Source organism: Polyodon spathula, chromosome 4 (assembly GCF_017654505.1).
Source record: "Polyodon spathula isolate WHYD16114869_AA chromosome 4, ASM1765450v1, whole genome shotgun sequence".
Lineage (NCBI taxonomy): Eukaryota > Metazoa > Chordata > Actinopteri > Acipenseriformes > Polyodontidae > Polyodon > Polyodon spathula.
In genome coordinates, this window is record NC_054537.1 from 70,610,734 (window position 1) to 70,634,538 (window position 23,805).

At 35.2% G+C, this 23,805-nt stretch overlaps 1 protein-coding gene across 1 annotated transcript in view; it reads left to right on the top strand.

The window, feature by feature from the left end:
- The window catches only part of cdkal1 (CDK5 regulatory subunit associated protein 1-like 1), a 410,621-nt gene that overhangs the window by 76,735 nt on the left and 310,081 nt on the right, over positions 1-23,805 (top strand). The window contains exon 5 of the mRNA XM_041248498.1: positions 20,074-20,170. Within this exon, the coding sequence (XP_041104432.1) occupies positions 20,074-20,170 (97 nt within the window). The remainder of the gene's footprint in view (positions 1-20,073; positions 20,171-23,805) is intronic.

Consider the following 23,805-nt stretch of genomic DNA (forward strand, 5'->3'; position numbering starts at 1 on the left):
ACCATCTGATAAATCACAATGGATTCAGTTTATTGCTCTCGTTACTGCATGTAAAATTCAGTTCCTTTACAGTTTTCTTTACTCAACTGATGTTTTTCATTTCTGTTTTTAAAAAAATAATCATTTGAAATGATCTTTTATTAATAACATGAAATTGCATAAATAAAACAGGATAACCCAACATAATAAACATGTGTTGTAGTCTGTAGCTGAAGAACTACTGTGTATTTTGAGAAGGTGGTACAGAAGACTAAATGCACTTGTGACACTGGAACTCCCTTTGAAAAGTGGCACTTGCAAGGTAGTAGAGGGCACCAATCTCATTGTGGTGCTTTGGGCCGATGTGGGAGAGTGTGGTAACATAGACGGCTCTTATGATTACGTGTTTTTCAGTAAAACATCTTTTAAATTGCAGCGTGTTCGTTCTGCAATTTTCAATATTAAATGCACCACAACAAGCAGCAAGATATTTAGATTCTAAAAGTGTACTGCTGAGGGGGAGAAAAAAAAAAAAAAAAGTCATGTAATCTGTGGTACATTTTCATTTTTAATTCTCTAAATTTTATGTTTTTTTTTTTTTCAGCAGGACACTTTCTAACTAAATCTCAAGTGTTTCTATGTATTTGTTTTCATGTTTCTGGTCAGTTTGAGAATTAAACTTTGTTTTTCCAGCAACAGCTAACCCTGCTTTATTACAAAACTCACGGTACATAACTTTTAATTTTTTTTTTTATTATTATGGTAACATCTAAATTGCTGTGCTTGCTGCTTTGGCTGAAGATATATTATCAGCTCATCAAACTAGGGAATCTGCTGCATGATTAAACTTCTGAACAGATCAAAAAAATCTGTTCATTGGACTCTATTCTGATTTGACGGGCGAAAGATAATGGAGTTCACAAAAACCTTTGTTCAGCTTGGTGCGGTAACCTTTTCTCTTCCTTTTGTGTTTAATTATTCAGTTTTTTGCTGCATTGCAGCCCTTCATTAAAATCATTTTCTTAAATTTTAGGGAATTTTGTGTGCAACACAAACTTAAATGGTATTTGTTTTTCACTGTTCTGAATTTCTTGAATACAACAGTTCATTTTAAGCTTTTTTCTTTTATACAACGGCACTCGTCACAACTGGGGTTATCGTATCCTCCTGGTGTTAATATACGGCACCTGTCAGCGCTAAACAGTTGTATGGCAGCTGACAAGGTTTCAGCTACTATCCAATCATGCCTTTCTTATTAAAAGTGGACAGCCTCTATACCCCCAATTTCTCTGACAAGCACCTGGGTACATATTTGTACAATAGCACCACAAAAGGAATACGCTTTTTTTTTTGTGTGTGTTTGTGTGCATATGTATAGCTTTTTACTATCTCCTTACAGTATGGTAATACGACAGAAAATGGACAACGATAAAGCTTGGAACAAACTGCCCGATGCGAACGTCGCATCTCATTGCAGGATGCTCTGGATGTATAAGTACAGTAGCAATGGGGAAAATCGATAACAATAGGCGAAAACGTAAGGCTGTGACAGCACTATCTACAATATTGGGTGGAAGGCTGCGTGATCATGAAACCTACAGATGAGTGGAGATATAGCTCTCTCCTAATAATGTACACACAGAAGTTATTGCATTGGTTTGCATATGTCTGTGCTAGTATCTTTTGAAAACAAGCCCTGACAGCCCTGTAAGCATTGTACTTTTTAACTATTTGATGAAATATTTACAGAATACTTAAAAACTGCTGCTACAATCATGATTCACTCTCTATGAATTTGCTCGCTTTTACTACTGCATTTATTTTATTTTGTAACTGCTATCTGTAATGTGATACTTTGTAACAACTGTAAGTCATCCTGGATGAGGACATCTGTGAAATAAATGATAATTAAAAATGGTGTTGCAGGAAATTAATTACGGTATGCTAAGAGGTTTAAGACAGAGGAGTGGGATTTTAGCATGTTTAAAAAAATTAAGCTAAAAAAATATGTATTTTTTTGTATGGAATGACTAAGGTTGTATACCCCTTGATCTGTTTTAACCATACCACCTGCAGCATGGTGAGTTAATGAGTGGTCTTTCTATAGAAAATCCAACATAACCCTGTACTCTATGGAAATCTTCATTACCCCATAGAGTTTAAGGTAAACAGTGTCCTACTAATTTATCTGAAACACCTGCTGCACACATTTTATAAATGCTTGTTACAATATCCCAAGCTGAAGGCACAGTCTAGCCCAGTGTTTCTCAACCCTAGTCCTGGGGACCCACTGTGTCTGAGCTGGTTTTCATTCCAACTGAGCTCTCAATTACTTAACTAGACCCTTGATTGAATGGATAATTTGCTTAATTAGACCTTTTTAATTGTTTTCAGCTCTTAACAGTTGCAGATTTCAAGTTACTTATAAAATGTTATAGCACATGGCCTAGCCTATATTTCAAAACTAGATGTTTTGCAGCAGTCATGTCAAAGCAAGGCCCAGTTTTCTGTTTACAGAATAAAATAAAATAACAGGAATTCAGCTTGTTTATGTAATATTGACACATATTCCAAACACAACATGCTTTGAAACAAGAGAAGGTAATCTGTAGATTCAGTACAGGTGCACTCCACTTATAACCGACTCCAAGGGACAATGGAAATCAGTACTTTGACACCATGGCTGTCATTTACTGTCCTAGATGTACCTTATTTCTTCAAAGTATCTAGGAAAACTGTACCTAGTAAATCAGTGCTGTACATATTAATCTAAAAAGACGTGCCTGTGGAACAAGAAAACTACGTATTAAACGCAAATATCTGCCTGAGGAACAGGAAAACTCTACCCGATTAAAATGGTACTGTATATATTAAACTGCATGTTTTAACACGACATCCCTATGGGACATTAAAACTGTACATATTAAACTGTATACATAATAAACAAGTCTGCTTTAATTCCCCATTAAAACACATGTTGGGCAGGGACATGCCTTCTCAATATGTTGTAAATGGAACTTGGTTCCAGCAGGATCAGTTGCAGTGCAGTGCACCTGTATTGGCATTCTTTTGAAATTATTACACATAACATAAAATGTATGCTGCGTTCTTGTCACTTTTTTAGTGGATGGATTCACCTGTGAAGAAACTCAACTAATTTTACACAGGGTATATCCAATGGGAATTTAGAGGCCTAAAGTGTGTATCCTAGCAACGTGCTGATGTTGTTTATCTACCCTACTAGCACTAAAAAGGCATTCTCACTCACTCAAGGATTTAATTTAAACCGGCAATAGGAGACTTCAAACTGGGCTCTAATTTGATGCATCGATTCATCAATGTGTAATCGAAGCTCTGGGAAATTTAAGGATAGATGATCGATAATCGATGCGTCGATTTAATAGCTGCACCACTTAATGTATTTATTTTTTTGCAGTGAATGTTTTTTGGAACTACCTACTGTACTTGGCAGATGGTGAGTGGGTGGAAATCTTGCATTTTACTTGCAGATGTGCGAGTGCTGCTTACCTAGTACAACAATGGTCTCTTGCATAAACTGGACTCTTCCAAGGGTAATTTTGATAACGTAACTTAAGTGTTGTTGGTACTGTTCCACAAATCCACTTGGGCTTGTAAATTATTTAACGAAATTACAAAGATTAACATGGAAAAAACCAACCACCAGTCTACCAAACTTCAACTGATTTCAGTAAAATCTACTTTTGTTATCTAAGCCTTTGTGGTAGTTTTAGTTTTGTTCCCCACTAAATGCAATTCTGAGGTTGATTACTAGTAAACAAAGTTTGAAATCAGTCAACATTTTGTTTCTTTACAACTTTTTTATTTCAGCTTTTTTCAGTCTTTATCCACAAAGTGCAGTGAAGCCTTACATTCTCAGCATGATTTGAAACAAGTCTTATAAGGTGTAATTTCATGGTGAATCAGGGTTATTTCAGTATTACACACTGCAGTGTTTTTGGATCAATCCATACCTTACAGCCATCTTGCTTACAACACATATGTTATGTTAGTATAACCAAAATAACAAACATTGGGCCCAACTGACTTTAAGCCTATGTACGTGGCATTTCCTTGCTTCACCAGGCTCTGTTTCTTCAGTCGGTGTACTGCTGCTGGGCAGGTCAGATCTCTGTCTACGCAGCAAAGGGGCCAAGAACGTTCTGGTGCTTTTGCTCTTAAATGTGCAGTGTTAATTAATATAATACGGGATTCATTATAAGAGGTTTAGAAACCAAACAACTTATGTCTGAATAAATGTCTATACTAGTTCAAGAAAAGGTATCGGTGCTGTTAACATTACAAATACAGTACCTTTTCAAAAACGAACATGTACCTTTATTTTCCAGAGTTTCCAAATACTTATTTTTTTCATTTTTTTAAAATTGTGCTGGATTGCTAATTACATTTTTGCTTATGATTATTGTTTGTTCTTTTAATGTCTAAAATGTAACTTGATTTGTTTAATAATTTGATGAGCCAGCTAATGTTGATCATGGCTACAGTGACCAGGCTAAAATGTTTGTGAAATGTTTTTACTCATTGCTGGCACATGTTAAATTGGTCCTCCAAAAAACTGAAATGAGTCTCAAGCAAGTGGCAGCAGGTTTTATTGAAGGAAAGGAGGGCTGACTCAGTGTGGATGACACACTTTGAAAGAACAGTGAAATTGTGTAAGAGAATGAAAAGCAATTGCGTCTTTTTAAATTTTGTGGAAGAACAGTTTTTGTGGCTCTCGGTGTACCACCTGTTGTGGTAACTAAAGGCTATACTGTAGTTACAGACCTAGTTTGGGTAACGGTTGAGAACAAAAAGGGATCAGGTTTTGCTATTCATTGCTAAAATACTAATCCGATTAATTGCTTAACCTCTGATTCATCTGTTTTGAATCTTCTTTTCATAGCAGTAGAAGGTAAGCCGAAAGTGCAATAGAGAAGCACAAACTAAACAATGACAAGCTCCTGTGTTACAATATCCAAGTGCTGCTAATAAGACTTTTGACAGGAGCACCTGCTTAATCTTTGTTCTTTTGTAATTTGGAGACCACATGTTGTACTGTAGATATAAGCAATTCATCAGATATACATGTTTGTTGGCTATCAGGTGGTGAGTAAAGCAGACGGCTGCCTCTCCTGTTTAAATAGGCACAGGCTGCTGCTTTGTGATTATTTAACATCAATCGTCTGCATAAAGCAAGTGGGGGAAAAAAAAAAAAAAACACTACATAATGTAGTAGTCTGTTAAATCTACTGTATTTATTCCAATTCATATATATTTTGAAATGTTAAAGTGCAGAAATGTTTTTTTCTGTTAGAAATGAAGCGTATGTTAATTGTTTTTTGTAAACTTCAACTGCTAATTTCTCAAAAAGATGGTGACCTTTGAGCGAAGTGTAACCCTTGACTTTGACCTTTTGAAAAGTCAGTCAGGTTTGTGGTTTTTGCAGTTCCCATAACACTTAGTCCGTAGTTTAACATAAATACGACTTGTTTATGTATATAGATTTTAGTTGGACCTTTTTATTATTTGTTTTGTCAGCAAAGTAGTGGTTTCATTTTTGTGTTGGTATGCTCTAGGCTACTGTCACTGTGAGACTTAAACGATAGAATCTGAATATAAACCAGAGCTGCTGCTTTGTTTGACTAAGGCTCGGTAAAATTTTAGATATTAGCAAAATCCTGGTTCCCAGCTGAAATAAGCAAAAAAAGCTTTGTTACACCAGAGATATGTTCCCTCCCTTATCCTAGTACACACTTTCTTTAGTTGGTTTTTGTATTGACAAGTCCTTGCTTGTATTGTGTTGCATGATTTATAGTATTGTTGCTATGGTGCAACAGATGTAGGAACTTCTTTTTTTTTTTTTCTTTTGTCATGGAGCCATGTCAAAGTTTCTGTATTGTGCTCATGAATGCCCCCCCACCACCACCACCACCACCACCACTCTAATAAATAAATAAACCGCTTTATATCCCAGACAAGTACTTTACTTGTGGTGCCTTTTGCCAATCTAGGAGTAGCCATTCATGAGAAGATTTAAAAAGTGTAGAGGAAACTACAGGTGCTGCAGTATCTTGGTGTGTGTGCGTGTGTGTGATTATTGTGGAGAAACTCCAAAGGGACTCTGATATAGGAGAGGGGGGAGCTCATAAATAAAACATCTAAGAAAAATCTTTGTTGATCCTCATCTTTCATGGCCAGCTTGCTTTTAGTTTGTCCCCTGTTGTCTTTTACCTATATAATACCAGGACCCAATTATTTTTGTACATATATTATAAATGATGCAAGCAACCTGAATTTAACCTCTGAGTCCTTACGGAGGGGGTCTCTTGTTTTGGAAGTGATGCATTGTTAATGGAAACAAACATACTGAGACTGGTATTTTGAATTCCATGCTAATGGAAACAAACATACTGAGACTGGTATTTTGAATTCCATGCATCCACAATGAAGTACAATTTGGTTATATCATTATGCCTATACTTGAGCTACATGTGCTGCAATTAGGGCATCCCAGACAAATGTGTAAAATTTCAGGCAAAGCAACTATTTTAGTCTGGCATTTAGGCGTATTGAGTTCAAAGCAGACCTAAACATATTTAGTTTTAATGCAGGTTCTGAATCTGTCATGTTCATACTGTAAAACTAGACACAAGAACAAAGTCTTTATGCAGAGTTTAGTATTTCTTTGACTGTGCTGTAAAAGTTTTGTCCTTTTTACCCTACTTGCTCTTGTCTACAGCCACATCTTAGTGTAGGTTTTACTTTTTACTGGTCCAGTAGTTCAACCACAAGTTCTGTCAGAGGCTAGATGTCCTACGCCCTTTCTGCTCTTATGATGTTCTCAGGATTTTAAGAATAATGTAGTTATAGTATAGCTGCAGGCAGGGTATAAGAAACACCTGTTTTCTATTCTGTGATCCAGGAGTTGCTCCCGTGAAAAAAAAAAGCTAAAAGCATTTAATTTGCACCAATTTTAGTAGCTGTGTGTTTAAAAGGTTATATTCAGTTTCTTAAAAATATCAATATTTTATTTTACCTGAGTTAAGTAATCCACATTGCTTCCTTGCTAGTGAAGACCTACTGTAGAGGATTAAGACTTGTATTAAAGGCAGTTTATTCTAGTTCAGAAACAAGGCGATGCACTTTTTTACAAAGTCACTTTTAGCTGAGGTCTGCTGTTGGTACTCAAGTTACTTGTTTTACTTTGATCATGGAACAAACTGTACTTAAGGTTTTTAAGCAAGCAAAGCAATCAAGACAGTTTCTGCTCAGGGTTATGTCCTGTATTTTACTTGAAGTAAAGGACACTCCAGAGGAGTACATGACTTTCAAAAAATGGAACACAGACATGAGAATATGGAAGATGCTCTCCGAGGCAGTATAGCAAAGCTTCATATTTCTTTATGACTTGAACTTCCTAAGCTTATCTTTACATTTTTAAAATTGTGTTTTAAGATACAAATATGTAAATACATATATGTAGATTAACTTTAGACGCTGTTAAGTAAATTTGTTTCTGAATACTTGGTGGCTTTTATTCATCTAATGCCACTTCAGTGTGCCACTGGGACCAACTTTTAATTTCTATCCCTTTCACTGATGGTAGAAGTGTTCTGTGAGCAGAATGAGAGAGGTGAGTTTTAAACCTTGGACTACAAAAAAAACATGTAGAGAGAACTGATGGCTGTGAATACATTTTGTTATCTGAAAAATACTGGATGTAGATGAATGTATTTGATTTTGTGGTCTGTGATACCTCATTTAGGGAGGCTCGATACGATACCATGCATGGTATCATGATATTTGATACTATCATGATACTTTGGATCTCCATTACATGTTAAATGGCTGCCAAATTAAATTTTTTGCAAGTGCAAAGTGCATAAGAGACTAATACATAGTTTAATAATGATACAGTATGGTGGGATGCTTGCTGTTTTAAATATTACCAGTTCCACTGTATTCAAAGGTCACTGCCAACAACTGTAAAATTCAAATAAAACTGGTAAGAAAGTGCAACACTTGGTATATAAGACACCAATTTTCTTTATTTCTTACATACTCAGAAATAACTGGTATTTCGGACAACTTCAAATACTCCAATTACAAGGAATCCCTTAATTTTTATATATAACAAAATAACACACACAATATTTTACTTGAAGCAGACTTTTTATAATAGGCCAGATGTTTTACATACAGGGGTATCTTAGAAGTGCCCTAAAAATGTGAGCAAAGAATGAAAAAATGAAACACTTGTGCAAGCTGATTACTTCAAGAAATGACTTGATGAGGTTCTTGCTTGGGTCAGTAAACAACCAAATGAGCAAGATGGGCCAGATGGACCTTCTCTTGTTTAACATGTTATGTTCTTAAAAAGTCACACACAACATAATACCTCCATGATTCTATACCGTTGAAATCTTTTAGAAAAGTAAACTAGACTAGCCTGATTTGATTCATGTATACCAGTAAAACATTTTTTTTTTTTTTAATGAACACAGTAATTTGTTACATTAGGAATACACACAAATGTTGTTTTCCTAACTATTAAACACTATATGCTCATTTTACAATTTTTATAATGTTATATATTTTGAAAATCACCACTTCCAAATAATTTAGTTAAGTGGATTAGTAAAAAAAAAAAAAAAAAAAAAACTATTTCAGGAAAATAACTGCTACTGATAGTACTAAAAACTCTGCTAACATGTGCAATTCAGTAGTAAAAAAAAATCAGTGTTAAGCATTTTTTAATGCTACATTTCTAAAACAATCGGGCTACTAATGTAAATGCCTTCCTCTTACGTGCTATTAGAACAGAATTATGTTTAAGTGTATTCAAGCCAAATGTCTCCGTCAAAAAACATCCCAGTGCACCTTAAATAATAAAAAAAAAACAAAGACATTTTACTAGCAAGAAGAGACCATTCGGCCCATCGTGTTCGTTTTGGCTGTTATAAATCTTGCAAAGAAAGTAAATTAGACAAAAGACAACTATGCTGGCTACTGTAATAAACCAAGTGCTTTTTTATGTAGCTGAACCTGCAGCCCACTGCATTGGCAGACTTTCGCAGTGTGACTGAAGCTTCTAAAGGTCCTGTGCTTTTCTCTACAGGTGAAGTGTCACATTGATCCTATTACCTGTATGGAAACTGATATGCTGACAATGAAGTCTTGTTATTCATCCTGGTCATTCCACCACTAATGCATACAATTCAAAACACAGGAGTTTCACAGCTATCACATTACATACACTTAAAATACTGATTACCACAAGATGCAAAGAATATAAAAACGTCGCTAGCATTTTTAACATGCGGTAGAGTTTTAATGACACATCTGCAAAGTATATTTTTGCAGCTTATAGCAAATGCACAGTAATGACGAAATAGCCAAGCATCTATTAACCCTTTTAATCAGCTTCTAGCAAATTCCTGTTTTATTTGTTCTCTGCTGTGCTTTTGTTTTAGTTTGTTTTTAAATAAGTAATACGCACTGGGGATTCACTTAAACTAAAAGAACTGAAGAAACTACAGTAAAAGAAAAAAGTAAACTTCGGCAAAGAGATCGGGGTGGCGATCTTAAAGATCACTAAATCGGTGGGGTTTCCTCCCTTGTTCACTTTTTTAAAAACAGGCAGATTTAACTTTGGGTGTGATCTAGCCTGTGGTTTGGCTTTTAATAGCTTTTTAAATTTTAGATTACTTCCCAACCAAGCAATTCAGTGTTTCCCCGGAAATCTTGTTTAACTTTTAAACTCATTATTAGGTTGGACATTTAAGGGTAATATTCTGAGATGTGACCTTTTGGAATGCATTGACTGCTTCGTTTTTTCAAATGCTTGTAATACTTGTGTTTGGCATTGATGTTGTAAATAATTCACTAAGGAGCAGTCTACTGAAAAGGAAATTACAAAGCAATTCTTTTTTCAGCATTTATGTAATACAAAAGTTAAAATCAATATTTTTTAATTAACTTGAATGTTACCTTGATAATATTCAGCAGAGATTTGGAATGCCAGTGTGGTTTTCCGTTGGGCTCGGATGTGCCCAAGGTCTAAAATGAATCTGATAGCAACAGCAAATAAATTACAGTAGCCTGCACTGAATAAATTTAACATTTTGTTAATCCATTTGCAGGCTGTCTGCAGCAGCTTTTATTTCACATATTTAAGCCTTTTATAAGAATTATTGTACAACACATCTAACCATTCTTTTGGAATACTGTTAATTCTTAAACACAAAACCTATGAAAAAAAAAACTGTACATCCTATTTGCAAAGTGGAAACCCAAACTAAACTAAACGTGTAGGTAAGATAAAAGGGTTACAATTGCCTATGCAAGCAATATTTGAAGAATAACTTGTGATTTATGATGCATCCATGTACAGTAAGGGAAGCTTGTATGAGTTGGCAAACCCGGCATCACCACACCCTTCATTTGACCTGTGTCCTGAGGATAGGTGTCATATTGGGGTCATGTGACTTTTTTTGGATTCTCAATGATAAAGACCTACAGTAACACTTCAATACATTGTCTTCATACTCAATAGTTATTTATTCTGTGATTTCCCTAGGTCAAGTTCAACCATGGGTTTTGCACAAGAAAACATTACCATCTCCTTAGTTTTTGCAAAGCTGCCCACACCACAGTGTGAAAGCCTTATATCTCAAACTATTTACGGTACAGAAGTAACTTCTTTCCAGGATTATATAGTACAAGTCCTGCATGCCTGTTTAAGCTACGATCTTAATGTTTAGTACAGTCACACACACACACACACACACACACACACACATATATATATATATATATATATATATATATATATATATATATATATATATATATATAATATTATGTATTTTTTTCTTATTTGTACCCTTTCGCTGCCGCATGACTAACTTCTGTCTAACGATGATATAGACCACGTGCTTTGACATTTGGAAAACAAAAAAAGGCTCCTCTCAAATGGGAATCTTGATGCAAGAAATGCCAAGTCTCTGTTCACACAAGACACCCTTCAATCTCCAGGCTCCTGTCATTGTGAAAATGCTCTTTACATCTGCAGAGCTGTACTTACTAATTTCTTGGCTGCCGACCTTATCCAGGGTGTCTTAGTTGTTACAAAACATCACATTACAGAATATCACATTACAGATAAGAGCAGTTGTAAAGCACAGTTAAGAAAGTAGAAGATAAGATCAAATAAAAATAAGAGAATACATTTACGAGCGAATTTGACTAAGAGCACTTAAACTTGCAGTAAAAATATTTGCTTATACGAGTAGTCCATTAAGAGCACCTAGGAAGTACGATAAATTGAGAAGAACAATTTCAAATAAGGGGAATTGCAAAAAACATGAATACGGATGCCTATAGAGTAAAATCAAGTACAAGATACAGGAAATAGTTATAATTAAGAGTAGTAGTAGACTATGGCAAGGTATGGAGCAGTTCAGTGCAAGTACTGGTACAGTTGGGTGCCATTTAGTCTAGTGTAGTTGTGAGGTTTACAGATGCTGTCTGAACAGGTGAATCTTGAGGAGGCGCCAGAAGGTGGTCGTGGATTGAGCAGTCCTGATATCCATGGGTAGGTCGTTCCACTACTGAGGGGCAAGGGTGGAAAGGAGCAGGCTCTGGAAGCAGGGGAGGTGGAGGGGGGTACAGCTAATCTGCCGATAGTGGAGGAGCAGAGTGGGCGAGAGGGGGTGTAGGGAGTAATAGTCTGGAGATAGGAGGGAGCAGAAGGGTTGAGTACAAGAGTTTTGGATTGGTGATAGGGTGCCAGTGGAAGGAGCAGAGCAGCGAGGAACGGAGAAGACGAGGTGGGCAGCAGAGTTTTGGATGAGCTGAAGAGGACAGTCAGGAGGTAGTTGCAGTAATCAAGGTGGGACAGTACTAGGGTACTTATATGGTACTCTATGATTGTCGGGAGAGTTCCATTAAAGGTGATGTCCAGTGAACATTTAACTGTTTCAGTGCCGCGTTCTTTGGACAGATCTTTTTCACATTTCCATTCATGTTTGCAAACCAATTAAATCTGATATGACCTATTTTATTGGGTGTCCCCCCCCCCCCCCCCCCCCATTCCAATCAAGTGTTAATATACGTTATTCTCCAAGATTTAACTGCATATTTGAGACTGATAGAGCCAAGAAAATATTTTACTTTTTGCTGTAGCTAATCTATTGTTGCCAGAAACAAACAAAAAAAAAAGTTTGCTGACATTCAACAGAATTTCTTTCCAAGCAATACACACTTTGGAGGATCGCATACCCTATTTTGTGTTACTGTATTGGAAAGAGGCAGAAAATCTGAAAGTGTCAAAAGTGTTATGCCTTGGTGGCCCTTCATTCCTAGCTGCACAAATGAAGATTTTTAAGAAGCTGGGGGGAAAAAACAAATATCAAGCTCCAAAAGCAATGAAACCAAGTCATTATGTAGTAACCCTGGGATCTTTTCATTTTCCATTAAAAAAAAAAAAAAAAAAAAAAGTGGTTGAGAGATTCAGTCTTCAAATATGCATGATGGTGGTCAGCGTTGATTTAACTGAAGAACACGGGATAAAGGGATACTGTACATTTTAAATAAAATCATTGAATGCCCTTGGTCATGATTGAAAATGTCACCAGCCTGTATTGATTTGTATAAATTAACTTGGGCAAAACATTTCAGTTTTGATGAATAGTATCACCCAGAACTGTGTAAACTGGGTTATTTAAAACCAAATGTAATCAGAGATCAAGGCATGTGGATGTTCAAAAATAATACTGAATGCCTTGGCCTCAGATGTGGGTTGTTCTGAACTCTATGTCCAGTTATTGAAAGAGGAACAACTGCCTTTCAAGACATGGAACATATTCTTGGATGGCTGATTGGAAACAGTGGCTACAGACATCCAGTAATTACTGCTTTGTCTTTGAAAAGTGACTATAGTTTTATTGAACTATACTATATTGCAGATTTTATATAGTGCTTAAATCAAAATGAGAAGGATCCTTTTATTGGGGGTGGTGTTTTAAATCTAAGCCACTGCGGATCTACTGTAAACACAGCAATTGTTTTAAAATATTAAAATCTGAAATCCATGCATTTACAGACCTAGATGTGTGTTGTGTGTGTTTTTTTTTTTTTTTTTTTAAATTGGCTGGACCTTATTTTAAAAGATCCATCGCAGTTCAGATGACAGTCCAAAGTCTCTTATTTTATCTGTTTAAGCCACGTCTTCTAAATAATGTTGACTTGGGAGTTTTCAATCTCCTTGCATTAAATTTAGCTTGGACACTGGTGTTAGTCAAGTAGCATTTGATTTCAGCTGCAGTCGATGTTGTCTCAAGAAAACTACACCTCCTTTCCTGCTCACACTCCACATGCCATGCTGAGATGTGGAATCCTACAGGATCACCACCCCACTAAATGCTACAATGAAGTAAAAGTCTTTCACCATATTTGTGGATAATATTGCACCCCCGGAGATAAATTTGCCACATGCCTGTGTGAAGAGTGTCATAGGCCGATATCTCACAAGGTCGGTGTTTCCAGAAGAGATGTGAAGAAATGGAGGGAGCAGTGCACTAGGCTATATGTCAAAGTGGTGTAATCCTGCCTCATCCGTGAACCAGTAGTGCCATCATATTAATCCCAGAACGAAGTGAAACAAAGTCTTTTTATCCTGAGGCTATGTAGGTCAAAGATGGGAGGAATTTAGATGTTAGAATAGTCCCTAGTGTTAAAACTTTTTTTTTAAACCAGACTTTAATTGAATCTAATCTGCTGGCTTGAGCTCCAAAAAACAGCATTCTGTCTGTATAGTGTAGAATAATAGAAACCCTGATGCGTTGCAATTACTGTGATGCTTTAAATTCATCATGGATAAAGGTGTCTGCCAAATAAACTACCACTAACTACTAACATTTATTTATGCATTTATTTTGAAAACGCCCAATTCATTGGTTTTAATTAGTATGCCTGTAAAGCTGCACTACTACTGTATATTGACAAAATTAAGAAACTGTTTTTAAAAATGGACACCAGGTACTGCATAACTCGCAAGGGTTTGTCTAATTTGCACTGCAGCTTATGTCCCACTGCAGCCTTGTGCCTCACGTGAAGTCAGCAGCTAGTCGCTCCTTCCCAGGGATCCAGCAACATAAGTCAGCTAACTCTGCACTTCCCCCAGACTGCAATAGCTCCGGCTGTAGTTTATTTATTTCTCATTTTGGCTTACGAGAGTTTCTATTTATGTAATTGTTTAAATTACTGTATGTGTTGTATTTTAATTTGTTTTTATATATACAGGGTCTACACTCAGGTCTAAAGCATAGATGCAGCTGCTAGGCTCAGCAGCACTGCACAGAATTCGATTGTGATTGCTTGCAACATCTTTCACAATGTCTTGCTGCCATTTAGGTGACCGCTTCAGCATCACCATTATGAAGAATATTGATACCATTCTAACAAGCAAGCTTCCCTCAGTCTCGTGTGTGGAACTGACTGAGTGTTTTTCCCAATGGCTTGCACAGGTGGGCATTTCTGTACACTGCCACCCGCAGTGACTAAGAACCAGTGGACCCGTACCATACCAATACCAAGGTTCCTGACCTGAACCGGCACCGAGGATACCACAGCGGTACTGAACCGGTACTGTACCCGTACTGACCCGCTGTTACTCACCGATACCGTACCAACTCGGTTGCGACCAACCCCGTTCTGATTTGGTACCGACCAGTTGCTACCATCACCGAACTGGCCTGGTGTCAACCAACCAGTATCGCACCAGTCCTGAACCAGTCTGTGGACCACAGGTTGGGAACCATTGCATTAAAGCACCAGTGAATTAGAAAACGGGAAAAGCATAAAAAAAAATGAATTATCTGACAGCTTCTACTAGGTCTGCTCTTTCCAAATGAGGCTTTTTCATTATATGAAAAAAAGCTTTTTTTTTTTTTTGGTGTAAAAGCTCCAGTTTTAGGCCTTTTTTAATGTTCTTGGTTTCAAAAAGGCTTTCATGTTCAAGTATTAGCAAGACCTCTCCTTAAGATTTCAGAGTAATTTTCAAAGACCTTTTATTTACTTTTACAGAATTCAATTTACTGTAGTCCTGTGGTTTTGTAGAAATCTGAAGGACTACTGCTGTTCGGTAGTGCCAGGCATGACATCTATTAAAATCTTTTCTATGTATCCCCTTTTTTGCCACATGAACAATGTCCCAAAGCTTATTTTAACCTATATAGTGATCAGATGCAATAGAACTAATGTATGTATGTGTATGCTTGTCCTGATGGACTGCATTTGTTTTATTTTTATTTGAGTTGTTGGCAGGAGGATAAACTAGCTGTAAGGTGAAACTGGTTAAATAAGGGGCATATCAAATCAAAAGTGAAATCATTTTTGAGCATGAACAGAAAGCTTACAACAGCAGCTGGGAAGCTATGTTTTATTGTACCAGAATAAAATTGTGTGGGTTGTTTACATTTATTTATTTTTTTTTTAATGATTTCCAGGATACAGCTAAAGTTATTAAGCACCCTGGTGTAGTTTCTGTTTTAATAAAAGCATCAATTAGACTAACTCCTTGTTGGTTTACAACATTCTTCCATTTTGCATATGCTGCACAATTTAATAAAAAACAGCATTTAAGGTAATATTTTGTGTCTAAAAAAAAAAAAAAACACTACCTTTTTTAAATGTTGATTTTATTTTTGTTATCGTTTTAAAAACTGCACAAGGAAACATGGTTGTTTTTTACCAATAAAAAAATTAACTGACAGGTTTGTCTACAGTGATCTCTGTCATTATGCAAACATTAAGGTTGTAATTCCACACAATTACTTTTGATTCCTGAAATTAAGTACTATGTTTTACAGTGTGTTCAGTACAAACATGCACACAATGTTTTGTTTGTTATACCTATTTTCCACCCCACACGGTATTAATGAAGTCTACAAGGTTAGTGTGCCATTAATACTTCCAGATGTTTCAAACACACTGTGTTTACTTACTGTTTTGAATAAATTTGGTTTGACAAGAAATAAAACTTACAAAAATTTTCTTTTTTCCATATCTTTGTTAGTTCTCAAAAGAAAAAAGTATAGAAAAATAACTCCCCTGAGGCTGCTTGTAACCACATTAACCAACACGGTTAATTGGTTACAAACTGCCACAAAGAATTAGTTTGACTTGTGTATAAAATGACACTCTAACTCCTAGAAAGCGACCTTGCAGGTAGTCTAACCATGTTACAAAGCTGCTGAATATGAACTCGTCGTATACTTGAGCTTTATACTATAGCAGCATGACAAGTCACTGAGTTTAGAAGAAAAAAAAAATAGACAGTATATGCACCAAGTTTTTACATTTCTGGTGGGTGCCCAGAACAAACGTGAGTATAAAAATACACCTATTGTAATTTGTATATTAATAAATTATGTAGTTTTCCTTAAGCACCCTTTTTTTTCTTATTTAAAGTTTCTGTTAATTCGAGAATGTTTACTTTAATAAAAGTGCCATAATGTATATAAACAAAAAAATGGTAATGTTACCTTAGAAGCACTTGTTTTCTTTACATCTGTTGTGAATCTCCATTAAGAGACTCAAACTAGGTTTGTGTTTGTTTCTGTATACAGTTGTATGCTATTGGGAACATACTGATTTTTGCACATCGCTGCTTGTATGCAAACAGTTTAATAAAATAAACCACCTGTCCTTCCATTAAAAGTTAACTCTCTTCTATTTATGCAGCTTTTTTTTTTTTTTTTTTTTTTTTTTTTTACAATAGCGCTCATGTTTTTCCTGTAGTTTAAAATAAAGAAGCAACAAAGTTGTTCAGGCTATATTAAACCTTTGCATTATGGTTGCTTTTTTTGGTGTTTTCGTTTTACAATTGTATTCAATTTACGTAAAAAAAAACTAAAAAAAAAACGAAATACTGTGCCTAAAGGTTTTAATAGTCAAAAGTTCCCCTTTCTACAGTAATTTTACAGTGAGCCAGCAGTTTTTTATTTTCCAAACAATATTTTAGTTTTTATATTATAAAACCAGTCATGCTTTGCCAGTGTACAAATTATCAAAATGAAACCATGCCGTAAAGTTAAAAGCATATTGTTTAAAATGAATGCTTCAATGCAGGCAGTGTTCATGGTCATGTTTTCCGCCTCACACAGACAGTTCACTGCCTCTTACTGCTCAATGCAGAGCCGCTTCCTGCTTCATTGGGTTAAGGGTGATAATTGTGATTATCGATAATAATAATTTTTCAGCAAGATAAAATATTGATATAAAAAAAATTGTCATCATTATAGATTTATTGTTCCAACCCTAGTATTTACATTAGGGTTGTATTCGAAGGTTCAAAGGTTTGTTCGCTAGCCAGGAGTTAAAAGGTAATTTTAAACCTTTTGAAGGTTCTTCAGGTGGCATTCATATGTTTTTATTTTTTAAATTTATTTTTCTCTTAACAGAAACTGTTTGACAATGTGTTAATACTGTAAATCACACATTAAATGTTTGATTTGTGTAGTGTATATTACATAAACAAAAGTTGTATTAAAATACACTATCAAATCGTTATACAGTTGTTTACATACCCCAATGGAAATGTATAATTTCTAGAAATTTCTCAAAGAAAAAAATTTAGGAAAAATCTTTTGTTGCAAAAGTTTTGCTTTTGTGGATGAAAAAAAAAGTTACAAGAAATGGGTTTCTACAGTTATTTATTTCAGAAATATTTTTTTGCAAAACTCCAGAAATGCTATCGTTGTGCACGTACCTAAACATTGTTAATGCTGTGCTAATTTTTGCACAGCGTAGAGTTGTTCCATGCAGTGCAGTTCCATTTAGCTGTCACTCGCTGAAGTTGATTTTACATGGACAAAAAAAATCTACAGATTCCTGTTGCTGACACTTGATAGAACTTTTTTTTTTTTTTTTTAAATCCCCATACAATGTTATGATACTCTAGTCTACCCTGAAAATGTCATGTACAGTTTTTTAATTACAAGTCTATGAAAAGATAAATGTTTTCATACAAACATTAGAAAAACTGTATATAGTTCATATTAGTGAATTTTAAACAAACTATTGAATATTCTTAGTTGGTAACATGCAAGTAAAGTTTTCTTTTAAAAGGAAAAATGAAACTAGTTTTATCTCTGTCTTTCAGGGTAGTAAAAATTACCGGGGGAGCACAGTAATGGTCACAAATTCCAAGTATTCTACAGCTAAGACAGCACTCCTCGGGAAGCAAGCGAAGTGTTCTCTAAGGCAGAGTTAGCCACCAGACGCAATATGAATCAATACATAAGTAAATATGTATTACTTGTCATGATGCATGTGCATCAACATATGAAATGAACTGAATAAGTAAAAGCAAAGTGTTCATCAACTGTACTAATAAAGTAACTGACAAACTAGCGTTAATAAAACTAAAGCAAAACAACACGGTCAAAAAGCTTAAATGGCTATGTACTATGAAATTAGCTGGCGGGTGTGTTTTGGGCTATCACAATGGCAGAGGAAAAACCTAATGAGCGTTACTTAATGTTATCTTAACGTTAGTAAACTTACTGCCAAACTAAATTAACACAGCACCCATACACGCATTACAAAATGCAGCATGTTATTTAACAGAATGGTGAAGCAATTCATCAGAACGGGAAACGCCAAATTGCTCGACGTCTTGTGTCCTGATTCAGGGTTTTTCAAGAGCTTGAACGTTTTCTGCTTGCTTTGTGTAGCAAGAGAAACAGAGGCACATTTTGTCATTTGTTTACATGACATTTTGTAGCTGAGAGCATGGAAATCAATACAAAATTCAATGATGTGACGGCAGTTCAGGAAAGATTTAATAAACCAATCAGTGTCCCGCAAGACACTCATGCTGTCTCTTTTTTACAAAACAATGCTGTATCCTTTGTGAATGAATCGCTGTCGGTGCCGAGAAGGTGTTCTTTTATGTGACATTACTGTTCCTTTAGCCGGAGCATTTACAATGGGGGGGGGGGGGGGGGGGACTGTTTCACTACAAGGGTGTTCCCTTAGGAGGTGTTCCTCTATGTGGAGACTACTGTATCTGGCACTTACTATGTCTTTCTAATTCCTGTGACTGGAGGTGAGAAGTGTGATCTGTGCTTGCAAATACATTACATTTTGATGCAGAAGATACTGTTTTTGCATTAGCTGCTGTGTTGACTGCCAGTAATGCGCCGTAGCCCGCTGGGGTCATGTGACTGCAAAACCTTAATTGTCATTGACAGACAACATTCAGTGTGTGTGTACGGGAATTGAGATTTATCGTTTATCATCAAGAAAAAGGTTAAATGAATGAAACAATACTGTATTTACGTTTTGGGGGGGGTTGAAGCCACCCCTGCCCCAGCAGTTCTGCCGCCAGTGTTCTAGACTACAGTCTTTATAATAAAAATGAAACTTCACAATGCATTCTACCTAGAATTTTGCCATTCAGTCTCCCTTCCTGATTTTTTTTTTTTTTTTTTGGGGGGGGGGGGGGGGGGGGGGGGGGGGGGGTGACTTTTTTATAGTAATCATTTTTTAAATTTTTTTATGAAGTGGTGCAATGCAGCAATTAAAAAATGAAGGTTCAAAGTAGGGTTCATTTAATTAAAAATAAAAGCAAAAGCTTTAAAAAAGGGAAGATGATTTTATTAATATAAATGTAAGAGATTCCAGGAGCGACACGGCTTGGTGGCGTGTGTTTTGTAAAGATAAAAGCGCTTTTCTTTGATACTGCACATTTTTTAATCTGAGGAACATATTTTTCCTTTCAGTGTTTTTGTATTGAAAAGCTTCATTTTACAAAGTATTGAAAGGCCTGGTTGTCTTTGGTCTGATGTAGGCTACTTCTTGTATTTTACCAAAGATGTATATTTCATCTATTACAATGTCATGCATCCCTTTGCCTTTTTTAAAGAAAATGATCATTTAGAATAAGATAAAAAAAGGGTTATGTCTGCTTTGTTGCACACACACTAATGCAGTGAAAGCTAATTCTGTCATTTCATAAAAATCCCAAGTGGTGTATAATATTACAGTATGCATTCATTGTTTTTACAGGAAAGCTCAAGAGCAAGATAAAAAAGTTGTGGTGGCAGGATGTGTCCCTCAAGCTCAACCCCGGATGGAATACCTCAAAGGCCTCAGTATTATTGGGGTAGGATACAGAATGTTTTCACAAGTGCTGCTTGGTACTAGAATGTAACAGTAGTTAAACAATAGGCCTCACATGCCTTAAACACAGAATAGTTAATTATTCCTCTTCTGCTCCTCTTTGATATTACTTGCATCTACTAGCATTGTATCTTGGTTATCTTACTCATGGTGAACATTGAGCTGCAGTGAATCAGTCTGAGTACCTTTGTTTTATCTTCATTCTCTGCTACACAACAGAATTTGACGTTACAAAAAATGCAATTTTAAACAGGAACATGAAGGTATATTCTAAACGTACTATACATTTTATAGGTGTTGGAACTAAAATATACACATGGTATTTAGTTAGTTCTTGCAATAAAGACCTATGCATAGTTTAACCAAAATCAGATATTCCAGATTTAATAATCTAAAAAATAAAAATAAATAAATAAAAATTGTTATTTTGGGATTTACACAAAAGGTTTGTGATTAAAACATAATTTATTTGTTTTCCTAATGTAAACCTTTTGTATACATCCCATTTGTATTATATATTGTGTAAGTATATGTGTATTTGTATGTTGTGTATTTGTATGTTGTTGTGTGTTATTTCAGATACATTTCAAACAAGAATATTTCATTCCAATATTTGTCACAAAATTAAGATTTTAATCTTTAATGAAAACTGGGTAAATTAGGTAGTTAACGTTCAAATGTGCTTTACATGTAAGAATTAGGCAACATACAAATGAGCTTAATACATTTTTTGCATGTCTAACATTCCTGCAGTAAAGCAATGAGTCTAAGAAAAGCTTATTTATGCTACAAAATTGATGCTGTTGAAAATATTGATTTTACTACTTTTATTGTTTGTTCATCAATTCAAATCCACTAAAAAAGTGGTGTAAAAACCGCCATATAATAACATTTCTTGCTGTCCTTCAGATTCAGAAATAACATTGGATAAAAACAAAGCTTTCTGCAGGGTTTTGCATAATAAAACACAAGCTCTGTAACTCTCGCCAGTAATAGTTTACACAAACCACCTTGGTTTAAATATTTTCTAAACCTTTGTATTCTCAGTTGTGACTATTATCAAACTTTGAAGGACAGTTCTGGATAATAATGAGGCAGTATTAAGATGAGAATAAGCTATTATTACTTATTTACACACCACCAACGAAGCTTCTTTACAAAGATGCCTGTTAGCATTGACCACCAGCCAGACTAACCTTTGTATATTTCAATAATATCCTTAATGGCCAAGTCTACTCTGTGTCGTGCATTGAAACACAATCCATAATGTATACACTATAACCTACCTTCAGGCAAAAATAGGGGATGGGCTGGCATGTGGGAATGTACTATAGTTGTGTTAATCAAAAACAAACAAAAAACACATTATCCAAGTTGTATACCAGGATCCCACAAGGTGCAAAGCTGAAACTCCATGGTTGAATTTATTGCATAGTGGTGCTTGGTTGAAAAGACTGCAGTTGTTTAAATCAAAAAGGGTGAGCGGTGTAGGAGAGAATCAGTGGGGGTGGTTAAGTGAACGTTCTCTGGTGGAGGTTATGTTGCAGTGAGGAATATCAATGTGGGTGGTTGTTTTGCTCAAAGTTAAGATTTTAGGAGAACAACATACATTATGGAGGATCTTGCAAATAATTCACGGATCTCAACACAATTTTGTATTTACAGTAATGTGGTAAAACCATCAAACTGTAAATTTCAAATGATTTCCCCAACAGACCAAAATGTAAAGGTGTAACATAAAGAGCATCTTGGTATGGAACATCAGTTATGCTAACTAGTGCAAGTCATCTTATTGTTTGGAATCTTTTTTTTATATAGTATACTTTTCTGTTTTGGTGACGTTTTAAAAGCACCACTGGGACCTCAGAAGGACTCTCAAACATTTCTAATCTATAGATCCGTCACTCAGTCTTTTATTTCTTATATAGTGCCTTTCGTGATACATCGCCCAAACCGCTTTTCAGATTAAAAAAAAAAAAAACATATTAATAATATACAGAACAACTGGAGAAACAGTAAAACACAAGGTGATTTTAAAATTAAATAACATACATTAAAATAATAAAACAACTATTTTTAATTCTTACTTTTAAAAAGCAGTGGCAAAAATAAGTAGTATAAAAAATAAGTAGTATAAAAACTTTAACTAGTGGATAAAAAACACCAAAAAACAAACAATCCGTTCTAGGAATCATATTTATCTTTCCATAGATGTAGCAGTTAGGGATGCAAAGCACCCCAACTGAAACCGACATTTGCATAAAATTTGAAACAAACAGTGATACCAACAAAAGATAAAACCGAACTGAAACTGTTCCACAGTACCTTTTAGTTTTAATGCTGACCTAAATCAAGGTGACATTATAAGTGTTTCCTCATCAGTAGCTTTCAATTTTAAAATGCTGTCACACGTGTCATTTTGAAACCAACCCTATTACTGTCATATTCTAAATGGCAAGCCATTTTAACTGTTGCTAGGATAGGTTAATTTAAACTGCCATAACTTCAAGGAATAAAGTTTAATGTATATATTGTATTAATCTGTTTAACTCTTTGTTTTAATGTTTAAGTTAGGCCTTTGCCGCATCCTTCCCCCAGCCTAACTTAAACTAAAATGTTGAAGGATACAAATGTAACTTTTTACACATTGTAATGTATTTTCACAAAAAAGATGAACTTTTGTAAGATGTGTTGTTTTCATGTTTTTAATACAGTTAGATAACTACCCGTTTGTGAATTAGTATTATGGTAGGTTCCCCACTGGCCTCAAGGTATCGCAAACTACTCACAATTGATGTCAGACACCCTGTAATGCATATACATACATACATACATACACACACTAATATCAGGGTTTAGCAGTAGTAGAAATCAATACAAATAATTTCTGTACTGTTTTAGTAGCAGAAGTAGTACTAATTTTTTTGGAAGGCTGGAGTAGTTGAAGTGGGATTTATTTTATTTCTAATACACAATAAAATATCACTTTAAAAAATGGTGGGTTTTAAAATGATCAGAATACTGTTTTAATACTAATAATAAATAATAATGTTCTGGCTAGATAACAATATTAGCCGTTTTAAAATAAATTAAAAAATAAAGAACGCAGCCTGCGAAAAAAACCTGTGAACTTGTCTTGTTTTTGAGGGTTTTTTTATTGCTTTTTTGACAAATTAAAAAAAAAAAAAAAAAAAAAAAAAAAGTCGGGGCTAATAGTATTAAGACATTAATGATAAATTAGAAATGATAGTAAGGTTTCATCCCAACGATGGTGTTTCCTTGTGTTGAGGAGGTGAAAAGGTAACAGATTTACGATTTAATAAATTAAGACACAAGTTAAGATTACTATTTTTTTCTTTTTTCTTTTTTTAAATCAGGGGGGTTGTCCTAGGTTTTTTCAGGTACTTTTGACTTTTCTGTATATACAACTCCAAAATTATTCCACAGAATAGAACTCTCACAAAACAGCTAGTTTCTTTTTCAAATCACTCGACTCTCACGCAGCACACAAGCAGCGCCACAGCAGAGACAGACCAACAGCTCAACGGCCACTGAAACACCCACAAAACCACCTGATTTCTTGTTAGCCAATGGCCAAATAGATATAAAAACATGTCA